Below are 26398 nucleotides of genomic sequence, written 5' to 3'. Positions count from 1 at the left end.
GGAGTCAGACAGGTTTCCACACAGCGCTGCTGAATAACAATATTCCATCAGAGGAAAGTGGGAATAACATGGAGGATGAGAGGACACACACACACACACACTCTCTCACACACACACACACACACACACAAACTCTCTCACACAAACACACACAGAGGTTTGTGCAAGATTGTAATATCTAGGTGAAAGGATCTTTTGTCAGAAATTGAATATAAAATAATCCTAGTGACATTTTAACAAGTGTGTTTCATCTACATTTTACAAATTGTTGTTTTCTTTACCTGAGAATGAGCCTTTTATATTTAAATACTTTATATTTACATCAGAAGCGCGTATTCTATACGGCCTGGACAAAAATATGGGCTATACAAATAACATTTGATTGATTGATTGATTTATTGATTGACCATGAAGGGGAGGGGCCACGTGTATATGTCCACATCATTGAATATATTTTGAAAATGTTTCCTTGTTCAAGCTCAATGTGAACGTCGAAAAAAGTTCAGATAACAATTAAAAAAACACCAGTGTGCTGAGAAAGTCCTAAAGAGGTAACACAAATAAGTATACACCCCCAAACACACACACAGACACACACTCTGGGGTGTAATCAGACTGTTATCACACTGAAACCTGGGGGGCCTTCACACACATGCATCCTCCAGTCATGTGAAGCAGTGAATGTTGAATATCAGTAGAGCAGACTCCAGTGATGCCCATTTGTGCGTCTGTCTGTGTATGTGTGTGTGTGTCTGTGTGTGTGTGTTTGTGTGTCTGTGACTGTTGTTCCAGGCCTGATGAAAAGGCTTTTAGGCTAATTACATGAAAAGAGTGTGTTGCTATCTAGATTAGTTTTAATCTTGTGCTTACGTCATTCCCCTCCACACACACACACACACAAAAAGACACACTCACACACACACACAAAGACACACACACACACAGAAATAATATATGCAGACTGCACCGGCTCGACTAGCTGTTGCTGCCGTCGCTGGATTTTTAAATTAGTCTCTTTAACAGAATAACTTGTTCTTCGTGTGTGTGTGTGTTGTGTTTGTGTGTGTGTGTGTGTATGTGTGTGTTTGTCAGTGTGTGTGTGTCATCACGTCTTCCCTCGACACCGAACTTAAGTCAATAAAGAACATGATGTTCTGAGCATGACTCTCCTGGTTCGTCGCTGATACCTCGCGTGCTGACAGTGCACTTCATTCCTGCTCTGTTTTAATTGATGGACTAAAAAGGAAGAAGAAGAGGAGGAGGAGGAGACGCCATGTTTTGTTCCTCCTTGTTGTCAAATCTAATGCAACAGCGCCCTCTGTCCAGGAGGAGGCAGAACTGCAGGACCTTGTTCCTTCTTCAACTAAACTGTGTGAATTTATTATACAGACACAACATTATATATTTATAACTCAGACTCTTGATAATTAGGTAAAACATCAATCATATAATTTACCAGTTTTAAGGTGTGTTATTTTAACTTATTAAAATATCTAAACCCTTGACTTTTACTTTCAACCAATGGAAAAACTGTCCACTTTGGTATTTCATTAATTAATACAACTGTTATAATTGTTGGCTATTGTTATTATTATTATTCACAAAATAATTTAAAACAAAATAGACCAGACAAAATGAAATAAGAGCCCATGAAATAAATTGTTTTTTTATTATTCACATTTAAAGTAATTAACTTGTTGTTAACATTTCAGAACATTTGTGCATTTTGGGAAAAAGAAAAAATACTTTTAATATTTCAGATATTCATAAAAAATTAAATGAAACAAACATGATAATCATCATATTTACAAATAAGTACTAATACTTTCAACAAATACTTTACAAAATATTTAACAGAAAGTTTAAAATTGACTAACATTTATTATATTATCATTATAATTATAATAATTTGGAACCTCTGATAGATTTAGAGGATCTCAGTGTTCCAAAGGGAACATAGAAGAACCTAGAACACAGGTAAACATAGAACATAGAACCCAGTAAACTAGAGTCCGACTCTGTGTCCATTCAGAACCTTGTGATATGGTTCATGTCAGTTAAGTGTAAAACAAATAAATAGATAATTTACACGCTAACAAACTAGTTTTGTTTGGATTAATACTTTCATTCTGTTGGTTCTACAGCGCCCTCTGACGGTGAGCTCAGGTAGTGCGACCCCCCACATCCACCGTTATCAGTCTGGCCGTCCCATCGCCCCCTCCTCTCTCTCTCTCCCTTTCTGTTTCTCTCCCTCTTCTCCCCTCCCTTTTCTCCCCCTTCCTCACTCTCTCCCTCCCCTATTTGTTTCTCTCTCTCTCCCTCCTCTCTGTCTCTCTCCCTCCCCTCCTTTTTCTCCCCTATCTCTCTCTCTCTATGTCTCTCTCTCTGTATCTCTCCCTCCTCCCTCTCTCTCTCCCTTTCTGTTTCTCTCCCTGTCTCTCCTCCTTTTTCTCCCCTATCTCTCTCTCTCTCCCTTTCTGTTGTCTCTCTCTCTCTTCTCTGTCTCTCTCTCTATCCCCTCCTTTTTCTCCCCCTTCCTCTCTCCCTCCCTCTTCTCTCTCTGTATCTGTCCCTCTCTTTCTCCCTCCCTCCCTCTCTCTCACCCCTATCTGTCTCCCTCTTTCTTTCTCTCTCCCTCCCTCTATGTCTCTCTCCACCTCCTCTCTATCTCTCGCCTCCCACTCACTCTCTCTCACCCCTATCTGTCTCCCTCTCTCTCCCTCCTCCCTCTCTCTCCCCCTCCTCCCTCTCTCTCTCCTCTATCTCTCCACCCCCACCCCCCCTCTCTGTGGCCAAGTTCACCACCCCCTGTCAGTGTGTAGTACTTGGGAGTCACAGTGGGTGGGTGTGTGTCCCACAGTCAGAGTGAGTGTGTGTGTGTGGTACAGTTGTAGTGGTTGTGTAGAGACGTTGTGTTGGATGGACGGACTCACTTCACTTCTACTTCTCCTCTGGTTTTCCGGACAACAAACCAGTGGAACCAGTGGAGCTTCTTCTTCTTCTTCGTCTCCTCCTCGGAACCAAGATGGACACGGGTCGTCTCGTCGGGGACTAGATCAACTTCTGGATGTTTCTGGAAGTTTCTTCTTCGTGACCTCCGGCTGGATGTAGCCGCTCTGGGTCCTCTCCGCCCGGGACAACACATCCTAGAATGAACACTCACCCCACGGAGCTTCCTTCCGTCAACTTTTCCCCAGTTTGAAAGAAAAACAACCAGTCTATTCTCCCAGGGACCCGCCATGTCGGGAGTGGTCCGCAGCCTGAGCCGCTGCCTGCTGCCGGCCGAGGCCACCCGGGAGCCGGGGGCCAGCAAGGAGCGGAGCCGGGAGCGGGACGCGGAGCGGGAGCGGGAGGCTCGGCGCCGGAGCCGGGAGATCGACGCCATGCTCGCCCGGGAGAGGAGGGCCGTGCGGCGGCTGGTGAAGATCCTGCTCCTCGGGGCCGGGGAAAGCGGGAAGTCCACGTTCCTCAAGCAGATGCGGATCATCAACGGGCAGGAGTTCGACCACAAAGCGCTGCTGGACTTCCGGGACACCATCTATGAGAACATCCTGAAGGTAGGTGGAGAAAGCAAGGCACCCTGGGTAATAAAAGAGTGGCAGAGCACTGACTGCAAACTTTACAAATCAAAGTTTGGTCAACAAGTGGGTTAATTTGAGTTCTTTGAGAAACTTCCTTGATACACACACTCAGGTTTGTTGACATGTTTGTGTGAGTGTGTGTTTCTGTATAGGACATTTGTTCTGGTCCTCACAAGTTCACAGGGTTATTTGAGGGTAAGGACCTAGTTTTAGGGCTAGAATCAGGTTTTGACCTTTAGTTGTGATGGTTAAGGTTTTAGCGTGAAGCCATCGTATCTACGCTGTAGCTCTGGCATAGCCAACGCGTAGACGTGTACCCTACGTCGTACCCTACAGTACGCCTCCCCAACGCAGACTGGAAGAGCTGCGTTGTATAAAAGAGTGGCAGAGGCCTGACAGCAAACTTTACAAATCAAAGTTTGTTTTTTATTATAATCTGTCAACAAGTGGGTTAATTTGACTTCTTTGAGAAACTTCCACCATACACACACTGAGGTTTGTTGACATGTTTGTGTCCTGAAGTGTGAGTGTGTGTTTCCGTATAGGACATCTGGTCTGGTCCTCACAAGTTCACAGGGTTATTTGAGGGTAAAGACCTAGTTTTAGGGCTAGAATCAGGTTTTGACCTTTTAGTTGTGATGGTTAAGGTTATAGCTTGAAGCCATCGTATCTACGCTGTAGCTCTGGCATAGCCAACGCGTAGACGTGTAGCCTACGCACAACCCCAACGCAGACCAATCAACGCAGACCACAAGAGCTGTGATTGGTCTGCTTGGTGGCATCGCATTTCTGGCAGACAGTATTTCCGAAATCTGTTATTTTGGAATTGAGTTGAAGGAACGAACACGGAAGAAAGGTGGACCAAGCGGAAGAGAGATTTCTTTAAGAGAAAGTAATTGCTCTGTTACATCCATCGGATCCAACATGATAACACTCGCCATTGTTCTGAGGTAAACGGAGACGCCACAGAGTTTGTAAATAAGCAGTAGCATAGAAACTCTACGCCCGCTAGCTATTATGCGTTTAATGACAGAGCAACGCACACATACCTACGCACAACTATGCATGCTCACAATGCCATAGCAAAATGTTCGTACCTACGGCGTAGCTTCGACACAGATGCAAACATTGGGCCTACAGGGCAAGGGAATGCAATTATGTCAATGAGTGTCCTCACAGCTATAGAGAGACAAGTGTTTGTGTGTGTGTGTGTACGTTTGTGTGTCTGCGTGTGTGAGCTCCCCCTTTGTTTGCTGTCATGGCCGGGCCTCCTTCACCAGCTAACAATACCAGACTATTCCTAAGGGATGAGCACATCCGCCCTGAGTGCCACACAGCCCAGACTAGGATGATAACAGCCTCGGACCTCTGCACAGCTGAAGCAGTGTGTGCATGACACCCCCCCCACACACACACACACACACACACACACACAGACACACAGACACACACATACCCTCAGACTCCACCACCATCTAAACACAATGTAAGACATGAGGGGCAGATCGAAGCAGCAAAACTAAACAAGTGAATGTACTTGTCTTGACACATGAGAGAAAGAAGTGTGTGTATTTGTAGTGTGATATAAAATATGAACTTGATAGTAAAGGCCTCTAATTCCTTCACCCACCCAGTCACCATTCAGCATCCTGATAAAACTTCTATCCCATAAACAACATCTCACACAGTATACGTGTCTAATTTGCCACCAGTCAAAGTTATGTCATCAAACAGCAATCACTTAATTGAATTTCCAATTAATCCAGAAATTATTTAGTCCGTAAAACGTCAATAAAAAAGGTCTGACGTGATTTGCTGTTTTTCCTCTAATTGAGAGTTCAAAATATTAAAAATTGAAGCACTGAACAACAAACGGATGATTCTTTCCATCTCTGACTGTCACTTATTTTCTGGCCTAACTGATGCAACTTCTCATTTTTCAGTTCCCTGTTGACGTCCTGCTTTTTAGTTTGAAAAAAAACGCCAGAAACCCAAAGATTGTCAGTTTCCTGTCAGAGACGATAAAGAAAAGCAGCAAATCTTCATGTTCAACAAGCTGGAAGCAGTGACTCTCCTCTGTGCTTGATGAATAATTAATATAAATCCACTCTCCAATTACTGCTTATTAGTTTTCTGTCAATTGACTGATAATCCCCCCTTTTAGTTTGACCCTAAGTGGCTTAGAGCAGTATTTGGGTTCTGCAGCTTTAGACCCAACAGCAGACTGTGAGTCGACCTATCGATTCACTGCTAATTAACTGTAATATAAAATAACGTATATCATCAAATTTTAACTAGTTTTGGCAACTATACGCCCAGAGCTGAAGACCCAGTGATTAGTGATAATGAATAACACATAAAAATTGACTTCTCACTATTTCACCTCCATAAACTGAGCCTGGTTCCATTAAAAAGCTGCTCGATTAGTCAGACTGGGTTAGATTGAATAAATTAGTTTATCTGGATTAGTTTGGGTCATTGATGGAGGATCAGCTTCACCTGCCTGGTGCTTCCTCCCCCTTACTCCCCAGGAGCCTGTAATGACAGAGGAGGACGAGCCGGGAGGAAGGAGGGATGAGGCTGAAAGAGAACTCACAGGTGTGTGGGTGTGGCTCGGCTCAGGGAAATGAATGGCCGAGTTCTGAGTTCAGGTGTGGCCCTGTTCCTCCAGCCTCAGTAATTACAGCTCTGCTCTAATCCTCGTCCAAGTGGAAGCGTTCACTTCCCACGAATCAAAGTCAAACCAAACAACCGCCGGTTCTAATGTTGGAGGAGAAATCACAGCCAGCGGCAAAGCTGTCGGTCGGGCTGCACACAACATCCAGTGTTTAGGTCGTGAGCTACTATAGGAAACAGCTTTAAACTCAAGAAGGAACCAATGTGTACAACTTTGAAGAGCTTATTGGATTTTGACTTGTTCCATCAGGCTGGTTTCTCCTTATCTTTCCTTCTCTGATTGTCTTTATTTATCTGTTATGATTGTTTTCCTGCTTGTCCGAGCTTTTTGGCCAGACCCCATCAATCATGGGTGAAGTCACAAGTTCACAGTCGTTCACAGAAATTTGTCCGTGTCTCACGCAATTGGTTCGGTTTGTTTGATTTTGCGTTTCCACGAAATTCTTTTAACTTTCCCTGTAAAAACCGAGACTGTGTCAGCTCCTATTCTGTTTTTTGCAACCGAAAAGTTCAACTCAAATGTGATTAACACGGCGTCGCTCAGTTCGATACGCTCTGCTTGATGGTTAATGATACAGCAACAAACTTTACATAGAAATAACTGCGTCGGTTAATGCGTCAGTTCACAAACTTAATAACTGTTCTTGTTGACTACACAACTTAGCATTTAAATGTATTCTTTGATTCAGTGGTTCTAAAGCGACACTACCAGGGGGAACGAGAGAAATTTCAAAACAATAGACGTTTAACATCTTTCCAAGACATTTCTCTCGTGTTGTTATTTCACATAACTAAGTAGAAATGTTTGAAGGTTATGTCAAATAACTGGAGATTATGTACAGACAACCTCTCCTGTAATTGACACTTGGGTCAACAACATCTACGATTTAGAAAATGATTTATCGAGATATACATGTTCACACAAGTCTAAGATAAATCTGTTTCATACATTTTTATCAGTAAAGCAAAGCTCCTCTGAACTCAGAGTATTTGGCATCTTTGTGAACTTTGGGATCTCCACGGGAAATGAAAAGTTCTGTACATATTGAAGAAGTTTATCTGCTCACGTAACATTTGTCTGTTACAGCACAAAAGAAACACTGATCCGTTTGAACACTGATCTGATTTAAGGTCTTGTATTACTGGGAGAGGAGCAGAGCAGCATCACTGTATGGGAGACAGCTGCTGTGTTATTACAAAAAAGCGATGAATCAGACAGACTCTCTAAACCAGCTTCTGTAGAACATGACACCATTGACCACTGCATGAGGAATAAGAATTCAAGTGGTCAGCGCAGACGTCAGGTTTTCATGTCCGGTTCAATGACCCATAAGACAAATACCGAGATGTGCTCCTCCGAATGTTGTTCCCTTCAACAGCTGATGGTAGAGTTTAGGGCGGATGTCGGGTTCAATTGAAGCCATTTAGCTTTGTGAAATATTCCCAGTACACCAGTGTGTCTGGTTGTTATCTAAGAGCTCCACCTGCTGCACACGTCAAACACAGAGACAGGTCCAGCAGACGTTTCCCAGACAGAGACGGTGTTTCTTTTCAGAGGCTGCATCCTGTGAGCGGACGCAGGACACAAAATGGAGAACCAGGCCAAAGCTTCGACCTCAACGTGACGCAGAATTAAGGGGGAAGCCAACATTAAACCTTCAGTCAGAGAATAAAGAGCTGAAATAGCAGGATTATACATTATGAGTTGTGAAATCTCACTATACAAATAGATAATAATCAAGCAGAATGAAGGTAATTTAAGACATATGTATAAAGACCATTCATCCAAAGCAACAGATCCAGAATAACAACAACAAAAAGGACAGTTTATGCACGAGTTCCATCATTTTCTGTTTTTGTTTATCTGTCATTTACTATTGACTGATAACAACATGAATGCAATTACCCACTAATCACAAAACAGCATGTTTATGAGATAAATATTATGTTATATTCCAAAATTGAAAACAAGGCTTTGAAAGGTGGAACCATTACAAGATTGAAATCTAATTTAAATGATTGAAACTAAGTAATGAAGCGTTGCATCGTGTTTTATTTCAATTTTACAATTTTCTCTCTTCTTAAAAACAGCTGCTCTCTCTTTACAGGTGTTTTAAACATTGAAAAAAAAATTGTAAATGGTCTGAAAACTGCTGCACTTAAACTGCAAAAGAAAGTTCTATAGCATTGAAAGTTGAGTTTTGAAAGAGTGAATCTTTATTTTGACACTTTGGGGACGAACACCTGCGCTCCTGTTGCCGTCTGTTATTTCAGAATTGTGTTTTCACCTTTCAGAGATTTGTCCATGTGATTTTCAAGCTGGAAAATCAGGTGATGTTTGGCAGCGTTGTCCTTCAGATCTGATCTGAAACTCCAGAAGCTCATCCTCCGAAGCTACTTTCACATTACTACGTTTTCTTTTGAAAACTCAAACACTGATACGCCCTGAGATGCTGCTGGCCCTGTTTTAGTTGGAAACTCTGGTGGTTTTTGCTGACTGGGTCTTTTCCGTCTGGATGTAGCCTTCACTATTCGTCACATGACAGAAGAAGAAAACAACTCCCAGTGTAGAACACAACACGGAGAATCAATTACAAGTGTTGTCTATACTCACAGCTGTTGTGCAGTTAAATTCTGTATTTTACACGTGATATGTGATACGTTCCTTTATCCCTCTGAGTGTTTACGGGGATTCAAACTGAAATGGAGGCAGAACGCTCATGTGCACAGATGTTGTTTTAGTTTTAAAAAAATGTAGACGTGTGGATGAAGCCTGAAGAAAAGTTGGGATCTTGACAACAGGCCTTAAAAAAGCTTTTTCATTAGATTTTGAAGCTTTCAAACCTTTCAAAGGCTTTTTTAAGTTTCAGAAAGTGGCATCATATACATCCCATGCATCTGATTATATAAATTAAAAAAATATTGATAATAAAACCGCTCAGCTCACACGAGAGACAGTGAAGGATACTCTGATTCGCTTTATTCCAAATTTGGGCAAAAAAAAGGCAGCATTTCTCGGGCAGCGTGTGGAGGAGGATTTGAAACGGAGCCGACCTGGTCAGCTTGATATGGCGCCGTCGTATTATTTGGTGAAGAAATGTAAACTCCAGGGGAACGCTCACTATCTGCAGGCTTATGACCGGCAGAGGAGTTGAGGCAGGAAGAGACACAGACCAGGACAAAGTGGATTATGCAACAAACCTTCACATTAGTGTGTTGACAAGACTCGTGCTGGTTTTCAGACTGGGAGAACTTGCAGATGAGTAGAGTCGTGACTCGATGTGACTCAAGGCTCCGGCACAGTGACTCTCTGTTTGTAATTTTCACCACCAACACGCTGCCGCTGCTGGATGTGCATGTGTGTCAGATTATGGTTGTGTGTGTGTGTGTGTGTGTGTGTGTGTAACACTCGTCACAGTCTGGGATTTCCTCAGTTGTTTAGGTCGTCTTTTCTCTCAAAGAAAATAAAGTCGTAAAAATGAGGGATCTGACTTAAAGAAAACCTGCCACAGCACTTCGTCACAAAGGGGCATGGCAGGCACACACACAAACACACACACACACACACAAAATTGCATGCCACAAACTAATTGCAGTGGTGAGAAATTTACTGTCACATTTTCTTTTTTCTTCTTTTATGTATTTACGCCTTTGAGGAGGAAAGGACCAGACGTTTTTTTGCTTTCGGGTTTTTCGTTATTTCTCTAAAGTTACAACGTGAAGTACGACTGTTGATGTTGTGTAAAACTTTGAGGATGACACATTAAACTATAAACATAAACTTGACCTGACTTGACTATTGCACAAGAGAAAGGTCGGGTGGTCATGAGTCACTGATAGACGCACACACACGTACGCACATCTCCTCACCCACACTGACCTAGACAACACTTGAGAGATAACGTTTGCAGCCGTTCATATTGGACTTTTACGTGATATGAACTTGAGACAGAGGCTGAAGAGAGGAGCTGCAGTAATCAACAGTTTGAGGAGAGCGACGTGTTTTCTGAACATGAGAGCGTGAAAAACCTTTTCAAGTTCTACCACCAGATTTTAATTGTGCAGCTGAACACGAGCATACGAGTGTTTTTAAAGTCGTAAAAGTAGACACGGAGAAAAACAGTATCAAAGAGCAACAAACAACTGAGCGGGAAATGAATATTAAAAAGTATCAATAGTACAAACGACAAATAAGAAGTGTCACTAAAAGTCTAACAAAACAGTTGAGCTGCACAAAGGAGACGGAGACACAAATCACTGGATATATCTGCGTGTGTGTGTGTTTGTGTGTGTGTGTCTGTGTGTGTGTTTCTGTGTCTTGGCAACTTTGATCAGTCAGCAGGAGACCCCCCACACAGATCAACTCTACAGCTTTTCTTCAGAAAACCACCAGCAGCCACTCATCCGTGTGTGTGTGTGTGTGTGTGTGTGTGTGTGTGTGTGTGTGTGTGTGTGTGTGTGTGTGTGTGTGTGTGTGTGTGTGTGTGTGTGTGTGTGTGTGTGTGTGTGTGTGTGTGTGTGTGTGTGTGTGTGTGTGTGTGTGTGTGTGTGTGTGTGTGTGTGTGTGTGTGTGTCAGAGACATGTACTTCCTTGTAAAAGCTCCTGCATGTTTACTAGTGAAGCTCCGACACATTGTTGACGTTTTCCTCACAAAGCAACACATGCGGTGTGCGTTTTTTTTTTTTTTACTCAGTGTGGTTTGAAGCGTGTGTGATGTGCGACTTTGTGTGTCTCTGCAGGGAATGCGCGTGCTGGTGGACGCCCGCGACAAGCTGGGCATCGGCTGGCAGAGCTGCGAGAACGAGAAGCAAGGCATGCTGGTGATGTCGTGGGAGGGGCGTGTGGGTGCCTCGGGGGTGGAGCCCGGCGAGTTCCAGCTGTACGTGATGGCACTGAGCGCGCTGTGGGCCGACGCCGGCATCGAGGAGGCCTACACCCGGCGGGCCGAGTTCCAACTGGTGAGTAGATCGGAGGGGCGGCTCCCAGTTCATTCTCCCATGTTCCCTGAAGTATTCATCCTTGATTGACTCCGCCTTCGACTCGATGATATCTATTGAACAAAATGAGAAACTGTAAAGTGATTCAGAAGTTTTGAGGAAGTCTCTAGTGACTCCCAGTTGCAACAAGTGGTTCTAGGGATGTAATATGATGCTGGTTCTGGTGGATGAGCTGTTGGAACTGGTGATCTACTGGTTGCTGTGACAATGAGAAATCATTGTTCTTACACAAATTCATAATAATGTGGAAAAACCAAAACTTATTTATGTCATAACCTGGAATCGTTCTGTATCAAAACTTCCAACATCGCTTCTAAAACCACTGAACAATTTATCATTTGTCCAATAAAATCGACCGATCTGAGCCTATTACAGACATATTGGTATTATTCTTTATGTTTGTGGACATGTGAAAACTTTGATTTTATGGAATAAACAAAAATAATATATATATATTTGCATTATAAGTCATTAAAATAATATAGTTTTCAAGATCGTCTTTTAAATACAGTAATTTTCATTAAAGTTTATGGTAAAACTGTTTAATATCAGGCCTCAGTTACATTTGTGTTTGATAACATAATTTTGGAATCATTGCCAAATATCTTTTTAATACATATATATTTGGTAGAAACATCAGTATCGACTTATCAGCATAGTTTTTACACAATAAATGATGTATGTTAATATTTGTAGATGAATGTAGTTATCAGCAGAAAAAAAACAAGCAAAAATACAGAAAGAATTTGCTTTTCGGTTTTCCAATCAACTTCTCTTTGGCCTTCGTGACCTCGAAGAGTTGGTAGACAAAAACACATTTCCAGTAATCCTCCCATGGACGTCTGCACCAAGAGTCACGTTTGCTCAGAGATTAGTCACCGACATGATCCGTCTCATTGAACACGTCACGAAGCCAACGAGCGAGCTGTGAACAGGCAGGACTTCACTAAGTTATCAGTTAGATAATCTAATAATGACTTTTTTCCGTGCTACTGCGATGGAAAATGGGAATTTCTCATGAAAAGTAAAAAAGAATTCTCTTTAAAACACAAACCAAACATTGTCCTGGAACTAAGAAGCGGCTGTTCCCCCGTCATTCCTCTCAATCTGAAACGCTGAGTCATGCCAAATAAATGAACCCTTAATAAAATACCATGCACTCTGTCTATTTTCGTAGTGAGGAATAAAAGTTCTTGCCACAGATTCCCGAAACAATTCCTCGTCCCTTCGGGGGAGGAGGGCAGCAGCTATCTTCATGGTCACTGATTTACCACAGCTGGTTTTCCCAGGGCTAATAATCTCCAGCCCGCTGTAAACTTCAGAAGAGCAAACCGGATAAAAAGGGAGAAATGTTTTACCTGCACTGCGCTGAGTGAAGCCTGAGGAAGTATTTATTGTTCTTCTGAGTATCTTACGTCTCTGCTTTTACTGTCGGGCAACTTTCCAAAGCTGTCATTATTATTTTTCCCTCGACTGGGAGCGGAGCCGCTGAAGTGGAGAGACGTTTTGAAACGCTTCATAGATTTCAGTCGAATTCTTTATTCCTTTTAACCCTAATATTGTGATCCATACCAGGGGTTTCCGCTTGGATTTCTGTCCGTCTGTTTTTATAAATAGTCTCGTTGATAAGACTGAAAACACTGCAGTATTTCTTGTTATTGGAAATGTATTTTAAAAGGGTTTGATAAAATCATTTTATTTGCCACATTGAGCACAAAGTTCTTCCTCAAACTTCTGACAAACACAAGAGTCTCCATCTTAAATACCCACAATCCATGTCAACCAACACAACACAACATGAAGGATAAAGAGGAAAATACATTATGCAGCTTTTGCGTGATCCTGCTAACTAACAGACAAACATTTAGAGAAACACGCAGGACTCATGATGGAGGACGATGTTTATGAGCATAGAGTTAACATCCAAGTATAGAGATGTCGTGTTTGGCCTTAACCTCCGAGCTCTTCACTCGCAGCGCAGCGACACATTCACTCGTGTCTGAATCCCCGAGCGGCTGGAGAATCACTTGCTTCTACAAGTGTGTACAAATGTGCTGTGAAGGGGCCCGACAGACTGTTAACGACTCAGAATGTCATGAATAATCACTTAACCATATTGTCAACATGGTGAATGTCTCACAGCAGCTGGTCTTGTTGTCTGTGCGTGTCTGTCTGTGTGTGTGTTGTGTGTGTGTGTGTGTGTGTGTGTGAGTCTTCCCGTCTGTCTGTTGTTTGTTTGTTGAAAGCGACACTGCAGCTATTCTGTCCTCTCCGAGCTGTAAGTGTGACCTTTGACCTTGGTGCACATTTATCATGACGACACTATCTGGCGTCCGACGGGAGCCACTTCCGCCTCCCTCTCACTTAACATACTGTGTGTCTGTGTGTGTCTGTGTGTGTCTGTGTGTCTGTGTGTGTGTGTGTGTGTGTGAGAGAGATGTCAGTGCACAGCTCTGGGTCAGACTGCCTTGTCTTATCTGGAGTCAGTGTGTGATAAACCTAGTATGTGACAGCGGCACAGGCCAGCACACATCACTCTGCCTCTGAAGGATCACATTCAATATTCTGTACTTATTCTAAATCCCAGGAAAAGAACAAAACCAACAGTGAATCGAAAGTGTGTGTGTGTGTGTGTGAGCCTGATTTTATTCCTCTGAGCTCCACTGCTGAACAAGAAAAATATTAAAACCACATCAGTGAGTCACAGAGTTGCACTGGGTGACAGTTTATTTTAATTCAGCCGCACACACACACACACACACACACACACACACACACACACACACACACACACACACACACACACACACGCCATCTGTAAACACTCTGTAGCAGAGGAACGTGTAGGGAGTCTGACTGATTTTGCTCTTTGTCCACGTTGCTCAGGAAACATGTAGAGGGAGAAGCTTCCTGGAGCTTTACACACTTTTTACATTAATTATTCTACTTGAAATGATCATAGAGACATAAAGCAGCTCCAGAGATCCAAGATGGTCCAGGGTTCCATTTAACGACTGTAAATAAAGATGGACAACATGGAAGCTCCCAGAAAGTGAAACCAAAATGTTTCAATCGCCCCCTGACAGCTGCAGTTTAGGTGATAAACCCCCGATCCTCCATGTTACCAGACAGGACGCGGACCGAGCTAAAGAATTAAAATACACACAGGAGGTTATGTTTTCACCTCGTCTGTCTGTTTGTTACAAATTAACAAGAAACAGGGTAGAAGGACGGAGGATTGGCTGAGGAAGAAGGAAGATTTCTTCTTAACTTCCTTTAATATTGTGAGATAAAGGGATTTTCTTTACCACATTTTCCTTGATTTCTCAGAGAATGATTCGTGGATCTTGATGAAAACAAGCAGGCACGTTCAGGGGATTGATATTTCTTCTATTGGGTTTCATAAGGGGGCTGTTGAGAGCAATATCTTGTTACGTGATGCTATAAAAAAGGGGGGGGGAAATGTCCTGTGTGTATCGGCGGGAACTCGATACCTCATCTCAATCCATTGATCGTTACTGTGCAGACTCCTAATGTCGTCTCCTGGGCAAGACGGCTGTGACACTAGAGGAGACAGTGGAATTGGGTCGTCTATGGTTTCATATCTTTCATATCTACATATGGTTTCGTCCATAGCACGACTCTGTGTCTGCAGAGGTAAACGAATATTAGAAAAAATGTCCTGAAGAGGTTTAAAGGCTGTTTGTAATGATGAATGAACACTAACACATAAACAAATCCTCAGTTGTTTGCGTCTACACCTCGTGCGAAAATCCGACAGCGATCCACGGCCACAAATATGTAAACAAGCCTCATGTGTAGATGAGCCCAGATTAACGGGCAGCTGCTCAGCGAGCTGGCCAGTTTCCCAGGTTGTAGATCTCTGTGCAGTTAATGAGCAGGGTAATGTGAACCCAGGGGTTATAGCATCTCTGTTTGCCTTTTGTTCAGGGTTATGTTCAAATGTTTGACTTCATTTGGAAATAAAATAAGGGAAGCCCCAATAAACGTTATCATGAAAGGTGCCTTGAGCAACGTCAGCGAGACCCAGAGTCCAAATTAACACAATTATGAGAATAAGACTTGAGAAAACAACAGAAATTCCCTTGTGGCTCCGTGACTGAAAATAGAAGTGATCAGTCGAATTCTTTATTCCTTTTAACCCTAATATTGTGATCCATACCAGGGGTTTCCGCTTGGATTTCTGTCCGTCTGTTTTTATAAATAGTTTCCTTGATAAGACTGAAAACCCTGCAGTATTTCTTGTTATTAAAAATGTATTTTAAAAGGGTTTGATAAAATCCGATCAGACGTTTGAAGAGAGGAGGCCTGACCTGCTCACAAGAGGATTTTATTTGCCTTATTGACGCTTCCAGCACAGAGTTCTTCCTCAAACTTCTGAAAAAACACAGTCTCCATCTTAAATACCCACAATCCATCTCTGTTATAGCATCTCTGTTTGCCTTTTGTTCAGGGTTATGTTCAAATGTTTGACTTTTTTTGGAAATAAAATAAGGGAAGCCCCAATAAACGTTATTGAGCAATGTCAGCGAGACCCAGAGTCCGAAATAACACCATTATGAGAATAGGACTTGAGAAAACAACAGAAATTCCGTTGTGGCTCTGTGACTGAAAATAGAAGTGGAGAAAAAAGCACAATATGTTCCTGTTTGTTTTCTATTTTCGACAAAACTACAGCGTCCAGCTGTTCTCGGAAATAACTTCCCCACTTCTACCTTGGGGATTTGTTCACAATAAGTAGAATATAGAGAATCACCAGCCTCATTCTCTCTAAGTAAGAAAAACAAAGTCTTCTGCGGATAGAAATATGCTGAGTTAGATACTCTCTCTCTCTCTCTCGCTGCTTCTTCCCCCTTTTTTACTCTCGGAGAGGTTTTCCGGGGATACCACAGTCAGCTTTTCCCAGGCACAGCTGGAGCGGAGCCACGGGCAGACAGAGGGAGAGGGAGGGACGAGCGAAAAGCAGAGAGCGTCCGATGAGACGGAGAGAGGAAGGGAGTGGAAAGTTAGAGATGAGCCGGGCGGGGGGGGATGGGGAGGCTGTTTTCAGACATGCACTGAAGTCCAAAGAGATTTCCGGAGGGGCTGGATGTAAGAAGGCAGATGTCCTTTCCACTACATATTCTTATATATTTATATATATATATATGGACATTTTATTGTACTATCCACTCCAGCAGCACAAGAACACTTCCCTACTGGACACTGACACAATCACAACATTGCATTCCATTCCTGTATCTGTAAATATGGTCTCCGTATGTGATTTATGTATGCATGTAAGTGAGGTGTTTAAGTGTATAAGCTACTGGATTATCTAAATTTCCCTCGGGATTAATAAAGTATCCATCTATCTATCATCTTTCTATCTATCCGATGTCAGTTGCTCCGAATGTTTCCCGGAACTTTGCCGTCTCATCCACTCGTTTACCGGACTTCGTGTCTGAAAGCAGACTTGAGGCAGAGAGAAAACGGAGAGAAGCACAAGCGGAGACAGAAATATAAACCGACAGTGAGCACATGTGAGCATTTTGTTTACTTGCCAGGCATCGCTGTGTTCCCAGCACCACACCCAGATAACACATGGTTGGATAAAGGACATAAACACCAAACCCTCCTCTGTGCCTGACAACAACAAGGCTGTATATCAAGCTGTGATGCTCGGCTGTGGCTGTTGTCTTCAGCGGCACAGACATCCTGAGCAAAGGAGGCACAAGTTCAGACTGTGTGAGACTCTGAAGCACAACAAGGACGTGAACACACACACACACGGACACATGCTCTCAGTCCATATGTCTGAGGAGATGAGATTTCAACCTATACTTCCCTGATTTAACTATCTTATTCTATCTGCGAGTGTTAACCCAAGGAAAACCCTTCTCTGTCTCTGGGTTCGGGTGTGGCAGCATCCTCTTGTAAGAGGGGGGGTAGAGAGCCACTCCAGCACTCTGCAGATTTTCGACTTTCACTTCAGAAACTCCATTTTATTTTACTCTAGTGTAAACGCTTGCTCCACATTTCAGAAGCATTTTAAAGCTTTCAGCAGATCGTGATTAATTATACAAGGAGTTCATGATGTACTTTTTATCTCAACACTCGCCCTCTGCCTGTTTGTTTGTTTGTATGACTACACGAACTGGAACTCGGAGGAAGGATGATTCAGGGAAGATCCCATTAAAGTTTGACATAGACGGGAATCAGGGTTTTTTTCTTTCACTTTCTTTACAATTATGAGATGGAGCTTTTCAATATTTTAACCATTTTCTGAGGGAATTAAAAGATCATTTTGGTTTCCTACAACTTGAGTCTCATTTTCGCATCAGTTGTGACAAACACTGTTGTCACCAAAGAAACTTCTGAGATCTAGAAACAACAATAATACAACTAAGTGCTGGTTTCTCCATGTAAAATGTTGATGTTTTTTTTCTAACCTGTTTTCACATAAATTAAACAAAAGTTAAAAATTCTAAGGCAATTTAAAAAAAAAAAAAAAAAAAACTAAGAAATTAATCAAATACTACCATACAACAGGAAATGAAGGATTCTGCAAGGGATATGTCTAAATAATAAACCATTGAAATCCAGTCGCTCTCTATTTATTTAATATATTTGAATACTGTATTATTGTTCAGAGTCAAAATTTGAAGCAAGTTGAAGATGTCACCTTTGACTCTGGGAAACTGTGATGGTCATAAATAAAACAATAATCAAAGGATAAATGAAAGAATGATTAGATATCACCCTGGATTATTACTCATCCCGCTTCGAGTTGATATTTCATTGTGGTCCACAGTGAAAGACTTCAGTGGTCGAAACTTTAGTGGCACACCCAGTCACACACACACACACACACACACACACATACAAGTGACGCATATACCTGTAGCTACACACACACATGCATGCACACAAACATACAACGCAGAATGAGAGCTTATTCAGGTCTGTGCCGTAATAAAGCCCCTAATCTGTCCATTCAAGCCATGAATGGAGACATTCCTCCTGCCTTATTGAGCGCACACAAACACACACACACACACACACACACACACACACTCACACACACACAAGCTGTATTTTTTAGTTTTACTACTTGTGGATTTACATTTCAAGGCACTAAAACTCATCCTTGGCTGAATATAAGTAATTTATTTTGATATTTTGTTTAATGCCTCCACTGAATGAATGATCAGGCTGGTTCATTTCTGCTGATGGTTAGTTTCTGTGTCAGTGGAAAAGATCTGTCTGTGTGTGTCTGTGTGTGTCTGTGTGTGTCTGTGTGTGTCTGTGTGTGTGTGTCCGCTCACATACGTCTGTGTCTGCGTGCCCCCTCATCTCTGGGAATCCCCCTCTCCCTGCTCTTCCCTCCGACCCGCCCCTTGTCCTGTTCTCGTCCCGATGAACCAATCCCAGCGTCTGGCTTTGTTTCCTCACTGCAGTGACACTGTGGGTCAGCGGCGGGGTCACGGGGTCGTGTTTCACCCGCACGGGGGGGGGGTCACGTTTCCTGGTCGTTACACAACACACCGTGTCGGCGACGACAGTGATTAATTTAACAGCCACATCAACAAAGTTTTGGTCAAAGTGACATAAAGTGAAAATCTGCTGCCGGGAAAAAAGTTTGAAGATGAACAATGCTGAATTGTGATGAGGCCTGTGTGTGTGCGTATGTGTGCGCGTGTGTGTGTGTGTGAGTAATGGTGCTGCTAAAATGACTTTGTAACTCGGTTCTGTCTGACTCGCTAATCCCTCCCTCCCTCCCCCAGGCCTCTCCCCACCATTTTCACACACACAGCTGTTTCCTGTTGAGTGTGTGTGTGTGTGTGTGTGTGTCTGTGTGTGTGTGTGGGTCTGTGTGTGTGTGTTGGAGAATGAGAGGGAAGAGCAAGATTCAAATTTAAACTATTTTCAGGAATCCAATATTTCAGTTTTTTATGTGTTCTGTATCAATACGGACTGAAGGTTTAGTTTCAGAAGTTGCTACCATTGTTCGTCCCCCCTTAATACGAGTGACTTGAACCTGACACCACATCAAACCACTCTACGCTTTAGAAAACCGAACCCTCCCAAGTTTCTCCTCCGTTCCAGGCACCCGCTACTTCCACAGAATCAATTAGCAGCCTCTCAAAACTTCCCTTGAGCTGTGTAATCCATTACAGCGACGATCAGCCTGCACTTAAACCACATTACCACTCAACAACAGTGTGGCATTGACATGAATGAAGGCAGACTTTATGTTCACTGTGATGGACGACAACTCAAGTTTCAAGAGCCGGCTAATTTATTTTGAACTCGGTTGATGTCTGTAAGTGGCTGTAATTGATATTTTCATTAAAAACGCGGCTGCAGAACTCAAAGCGACATCGTGAGCCGGTTGTTTATGGCGAAGAAAGCCACGGAGAATTATCGCCGCTCGGCTTGTGCACAGCTTTATATTTATTTTAATACTTTCAGCTCGTTGTTCGTCTGCCTGTCAGAAGGTTTACTGTGATAGTTCGTTCTCACTGCTTCTCTCAGTGTCACAGCAGTGAGAGGTTTTTAGAAAATCTTTAAAAACCCTCTGTAAACTACGTGGTCATCACCAAACCGCAGACAGACACAGGCAGCAACTACACAGGGAACATAGAGGAGCTGGTAGAGGCAGATTCTTCCCTCAGGAGTCGGTGGAGACCAAACACGGAGCGCACAAGAGAGTTAACATTGGGTTTAGACTATTCACACAAAACACAAATCCTAACGAGAACGGCACAAACCTCCAGCAAGGCCGAACAATCTGACACGTGATTGTCTACTTCTTTTTAAGAGAGAAACAAGTTGTCTGATTGTGTAAATTGTGTATTTGTCATAAAACACAATTAAAGAAAGTGAATTAAGTCGTGCATCTGCCCCTAAATGTTATGGTTTCTTACCAGAATCAAGTCTGCAGAAAATCATTCAAGTGTTTTTTTCCTTAATCCAACAAACACACACCAGTGAAAACATTAACACACAGGAAGAGGTCGTGACTGATCATAATTCCCTGTATGATATCGAATGTACCCGTTGCTCCACCAGTCCTGAGAGAAATATGTGTTTCTTTGTGTGTCTGCTACTGATTTGGGTTAATCAGAGCTTTTTGTTCTATTGAATAACTAGAATGTTACTAAGTAGAAAACAAACTGTACCAACACTAGTTTCCTTTAGTTAAACTGCAACAGATCACACACACTCTTAGATACAAGTCTCCTTAATATGCCTGATTATTTTCATCAGTTTCTATGAATTGTTGCCTGGGAAATAGTATGTAAAAATCATTTGCACACTTGTCTATTTTGGCGTCTTTTATAATCAGGGTTTTGTTCTTCGCTCTCTTTGCTTCGGTTACACAATTCTGTATTTCCAAATTAAGGAGCAATAAAGTACATATATCTATCAGTTTTTACAGAATCCTGCCGACAAACAAACACACACAACCTCCCCGGTGGTGACAACAACTGCTGCTGTTGGAACCAAGCTGGACCAGGAATATGATATCGATGAATATGTTGATAAATGCAGATTTAATGCCTGTGTATAGAGTCACAGACCCACGTCAGTGTAGCATAATGTGATTAGCGATAACACTGATAAGAACGTGGCTCATGTAAACAGAGAGACTGTTATGATTCAGTTTCATAACTTGAGTCTCTCTCCGGTTCGTGGTTTTACATTCAGAACACTGATACGCATCAGGCCTGCCCATTAGAGGCAGCGTCGCAGTATGTTAGAAATAATATGATGCGATTGGTATGATTATGCTCGGTCACATGTTTTCTGTTGCACTGATTGATGTCTTATTAGATCACTGACCGCAGTCTAACAGCTTCTCCGACTTGAGGAGGAAATGAGGAGAAAACACACAAAAAAATGAAACTGTTGTGATGATCAGATGCAGCTCTATAACTTGGTAATTTGTTTTTTAAAGCTTTGTTCATGTGAATCAGGACGACTCAGCTGTGATTTCTTTCTCTTCCTGTCTGCAGAGTGAGTCGGTGAAATACTTCCTGGATAACTTGGACCGGATTGGACAACCGGTGAGTCAAAGTGACTTGTGATATCTGGAAGGAAACAATCTTTTCAAGCCTTCCAGAACTTTCACATCCACAATCACCTATAAAAACACACCAGAGGAACGACAAACAAAAAGAAAAACCGAATGTCAATGTAAAAAAATCAAATGTTTATCCCCCTTTCTCAGACTTATAGCCCAAGCAAGCAGGACATTCTGTTTGCGAGGAAGGCGACTAAAGGAATCGTCGAGCACGACTTTATCATCAAGAAGATTCCTTTCAAGATGGTGGACGTCGGAGGGCAGAGGTCTCAGAGGCAGAAGTGGTTTCAGTGTTTTGACGGGATCACATCCATACTCTTCATGGTTTCGTCCTCCGAGTACGACCAGGTACCCTTCCAGCTCACACACACACACACACACACACTTCTGGTCATGTAACATTGACGTAGAGGTTTTAAGGGGTTAGTCAGACAGTCCGATCATTATTCTCCTGAGTTTTACAATTACAAAATGGACAAGAAACATCAGAGAGACGCTAGATTTGAGATTTACACAAAGCTCTCTTTGTGGTCGGCTGAGGGAACTTGATCTTGGTTCTAGTTCACATCAACAAGTCATATGATGACGACTAAATCCTTAATTTGTGCAGAGAAAACCAAAAAAATAACACAAGACCGTGTGTGTGTGACTCCAGGTCTTGATGGAGGATCGAAGGACAAACCGTCTGGTGGAGAGCATGAACATCTTCGAGACGATCGTCAACAACAAGCTCTTCCTCAACGTGTCCATCATCCTCTTCCTGAACAAAACCGACCTGCTGGTGGAAAAGATTCGCACAGTGGACATCCGCAAGAACTTCCCTGAGTTCAGAGGAGACCATCGCAGGCTAGAGGACGTTCAGGTACACCCACACAACCGGGTCACTCCCATGTTCCCTACATGTTGTGTTCCCATTGTCTTATATTCATAATTTCTTATGTTCCCAAGCTCCTAAGGTCTTGTGTTCCTATATCGTCAAATAATGTCTCATACCTCTAAGATCCTATTTGTCCAACGTTCCTAAAATCATATCTTTACGACCCTCTTTGTTCCCAGCGTCTTATGTTCCCAAAGTCCTTGGTTCCCCATTTCTGAAGCACATAACAGGAACTTGAAAACTTTCCCCAGTTCTGTATTTGCTCATGGTGAAATCGGTTATTCTTGGAACTCGTCAAAAGGGACGACTGCTGTGGTTCTCTGTATTATAGGCCCTCACTTGATAGAACCTTTCAGCTTATTAGGGTTTGGGTTCAGAGCAGGAAATTGGGGTCAGGGGGTTAATATTATTGTTTTAAAAAACTATTTAATATTTATGAAATATTTTAACGTCAAATGGGTCAAATGTCAAAAGTAGAAAAGGTGGCACACAAAGCAGTCACAGCCTCTAGAGCTTCATATCTTATTTAAATGTAATTGTTGAACGCACCACTGTGAGAGAGTTTGGAATAAAACCTTCTCTGATGAGATCTGCCTCTTGAGGATGTTGGACCAAGATATTTTACTCCACATCGCCCCCAGACAACAGGCCTGAGTCGTACTTTTTAAACTTTACAGCGTTTGTGCTCCTGCTGTTCATACTAGGTTGTACTGTAGATTACACTTGGCTCTCTGTCCCTGTATCTTGCCCTTTGTGGCTAAGCAACTGTTAAAACTGTTGACAGACAAAAAGCAGAAGTGTGTTGAAGGAAGTCATTTTAATAAAATGTGAAGCTCTTTAGTCTTTGATGCTTTCTCACCTCTTTCTACTTTTGAACAAACCAGGCTTCTTCCACATTAACACTTTCAGTTTTAAAGCGCGTCACTGTCGCTTCGATTACGTCTAACAAGTCTCCAGATGGACGAGTTTGGAAATGACGCTTGTTCCGCTTCAGATTGAAAACTCTGAGGACGCGTTTCAGTCTTAAACTGAGGCAGAAAGAACTGACCACACAATCACCTGCATTTGCTTCCTGCTCGTCATTGGTCCAAGAAAATAAATCCTTTGCTCGAGCTTTTCACCGTAGCTGTTCCTTATTTATACTCTTTTCTGCAATTAAGCAGCCGACTGCAAATCGACTTCCTCTTTTCACACGTGGCCGGGGCACGTGAGGTGACTTCTTACGCTGAGCTTGCTTTTCTTAATGAAGGCTGTTTGTTCATCAACACTTTTACATTCACTGTTGTAAACTGTCACTTGTAAATTTGTAAATACTCTGAATAGGAAGTTGTAATGTGTCCATGTAAACAGCATGTTAGAAACCCTGTTATCCATAGATTAGTTCATGTGTGCTTTCTCCACGAGAAATCCCAGATTACAGAAACAGGGCCTCTTGTATCTGTGCCGTTTCCCTGCGGAAAGCAAACTTTAACTCAGTTACTGAACCGTTCCTGCTCTGCTCCTTCCAGGCGTTCCTGGTGCAGTCGTTCAGTCGTAAGAGGAGGAACCGGGGGAAGCCGCTGTTCCACCACTTCACGACGGCGGTGGACACGGAAAACATTCGCTTTGTCTTCCACGCCGTCAAGGACACCATCCTGCAGGAAAACCTCAAAGACATCATGCTGCAGTGACCTTCACGCTGCAGACGACGGCTCCTCTGACTGTGAACTGTGAAGGCAGACGTGAATCAGGCCTGAGTCTGACACGCATGAACCTGTGGAGTTGAACCTCGGTGAGGATCCAACTGAACTCTGAACCTGTGGCTCTTGGCCGACGTCGGCCCCCTGTGGAGAAACTGTGAGGGTCCCAGAGACCCTTTGTGTAACCTGTACAAATGTGTGTATCGCTGGAAAGACAGTCACCTTCTCCCACTCGTAGCACTCAAGTGTTCTTAATATACATGTTGAGAAATGTAAAGAAAAGAAGAGAAAAGCCCCGACTACATGACATGAGCACTGAAAGTGGGTTTTTCTCTCGGATGTAAATAATGACAAACCCTGTCACTAAACCGAGTCGGACCGATGGAGCGACCGAGCCGTGGAAGCAACGAGCAGGAGTTCATGAACGTAACTCGGAGGAGAGAAAGAACCTGATGTACATGTGACGGAGGGGAAGAGGGATCATATGCTGCGTTATCTGATAAGGTTGCACACGTGTTCCGGTCAATGATCTTTAACCGAGGGGAAAGAAGCGAATGTGTCTTGTGCTCTCGGTTCTCTCCTCCATCTCCCCTCCGCTCCTCTCCTCTCTCCTCATCCCACCATCACACAAGAGATGAACAGCTGCAGATAACAAGTTGCAGCGCTCTTTTTTTTTCTCTTTCCTATGCCTCTCCTCGTCTCTCTGGCACAATGGTCAGATTGTTCGTCTCCTCCCTCTCCAGCTGAAACAGTAGACGGTCAAATTAGAGACTCGTCTTGGTTTAAAGAAACACACACACACACAGACACACGAATTACGGTTAATCTCTATCCTGATGTCTTTCTCCTGTTTCCCACCATCATCCCATTATATATGTACCACAACAGCCGAGACTTGACCCCTGGAAGATCGTAAGCTTCCCGCTATTACGGAAAAAAACAGCTTGTTCTGAGTCTTTTGTCGGGTAAACACAAAGTGAACAACAGAACACAACAGGATTGAACTGTCCATGACTTGATCCCCATGTTTCTGGCACAGTTTGGGGCTTTTGGATTCTCTCCTGACTGTGACTTTCGGGGGTGAGGAGTCCACAGCGACCACAACCAGACTGAGTCACAAACACATGGAAGTCGTCTCATTTATGCAGATGATGATTCACATCCATTTCTGATCGTTTCTGTATCAGGAACACGTGAGTCAAAACGTGTGAGCTCCCCAAAAAGTGGTTACTCATATCTCAAGTTGATTATTCAAACTGAAATATCAATAACTATCATTTTGATCATCAATGAATCATAAGTCATTACTCAGTAAACTTTTGTTGGCCCCAGCCTCTCAGGCATTTATTTAAATTCGTCCCTTTTGGCTCTTTCACTGTTTTCCGACATTTTAAAGCTGCACTAGCGAATATTATAATTTTAACGATGACAAAATAAGTTTCCAGCGTCAGAAGGCCCCTGATTTAAAAAACTACCAAAAACTCACTGTACAAAACAAACTAGCGGGCAGACAGAGGGGAGGAGTCAGAGCCTGGTATTTCCTTCAGGAGTTGGTGGAGACCCAAACAGAGGGAAAAGGAGAGCGAGAGTCGACTTAGATCCGTCACATGACCGAGAACACGACTGTACACGAACTGTTAGCAAGTTTATCGACTTCAAAAGTTCAGCGACAAAAACTTTAAAAGCAAGTTATCGAAAAGGAACCAGCAAATTAACCACTATTGATAATAATCACTATTTGCAGCCTTAGTTATGCCTGTTGAAAAGTTAGCATTCGCCGGTAATGTAGCGAAAGTACTGTTGCTATGGTTACTTGCAGTTTTTACCAACCTTGTGCACTGATTTTTCCCGGTGGTTAAACTGTTGGTTGTTGCCATGTTGGACCCCTCAGCCAATCAGAAGCCAGTGTTTTTCAGACCATGTTAAATCAGCTTGAACCCGAATCTTTGGGTCCTCGAAAATAAGTTCCCGACTAATACGGAGTGATTTGGCATTTTGGTACGCAACAGCCGAGTGTTAAATCCAAACACCCCCGAGGGTAACGACTCCCGAGCACTTCCACGAGCCTTATTCTCATCAAACTGTATCAAACTGTATCAAACTGTGTCATGTGTCTGTTTTGTGTGTTTGTGTGTGTGTTCACGGGGACTTGTGGCCCCGTCCGAGCACGTTTTCACTTCCTGTACATAGTATTCTGTGAGTATTTGCCTGACACTGTGTGTTAACCTTACAATACAAACACCACTCGGTCCAAACAGTGTCACTGTCACTGTAAAACGTTGCTGTAAAAAAACGTGTGTCGTTAACTAACCTACCTTTGTTCCACTCACGCGCAACTTTTTTTTTTGTTTTTTATTGTAAGTGTCGTCATTGCACTGGATGTATCCAAGAGAATAAAGAAAGAAAGAAAGAAACGGACCGGAGAGCAAGAAGGAAAGAAAACAAGAAGGAGGCCGAGGAAACAAATAAACAGACTTTGAAAGTGGAGCAGGATGAA

General features: G+C 42.8%; 1 protein-coding gene across 1 annotated transcript; it reads left to right on the top strand.

The window, feature by feature from the left end:
* The first annotated feature begins 2804 nt into the window (after window positions 1–2804).
* On the top strand, window positions 2805–26398 carry gna12a (guanine nucleotide binding protein (G protein) alpha 12a). The gene is made up of 6 exons (XM_061089506.1): window positions 2805–3557; window positions 10998–11216; window positions 21278–21328; window positions 21493–21693; window positions 22001–22207; window positions 23731–26398. The coding sequence occupies exons 1-6, from the start codon at window positions 3240–3242 to the stop codon at window positions 23890–23892; spliced, it is 1158 nt and encodes a 385-aa protein (XP_060945489.1). The 5' UTR covers window positions 2805–3239; the 3' UTR covers window positions 23893–26398.

This window comes from Limanda limanda, chromosome 2 (genome assembly GCF_963576545.1).
Source record: "Limanda limanda chromosome 2, fLimLim1.1, whole genome shotgun sequence".
NCBI lineage: Eukaryota > Metazoa > Chordata > Actinopteri > Pleuronectiformes > Pleuronectidae > Limanda > Limanda limanda.
Note: the sequence above shows the minus strand (reverse complement) of the source record. Positions and strands in the feature narration are given on the sequence as shown.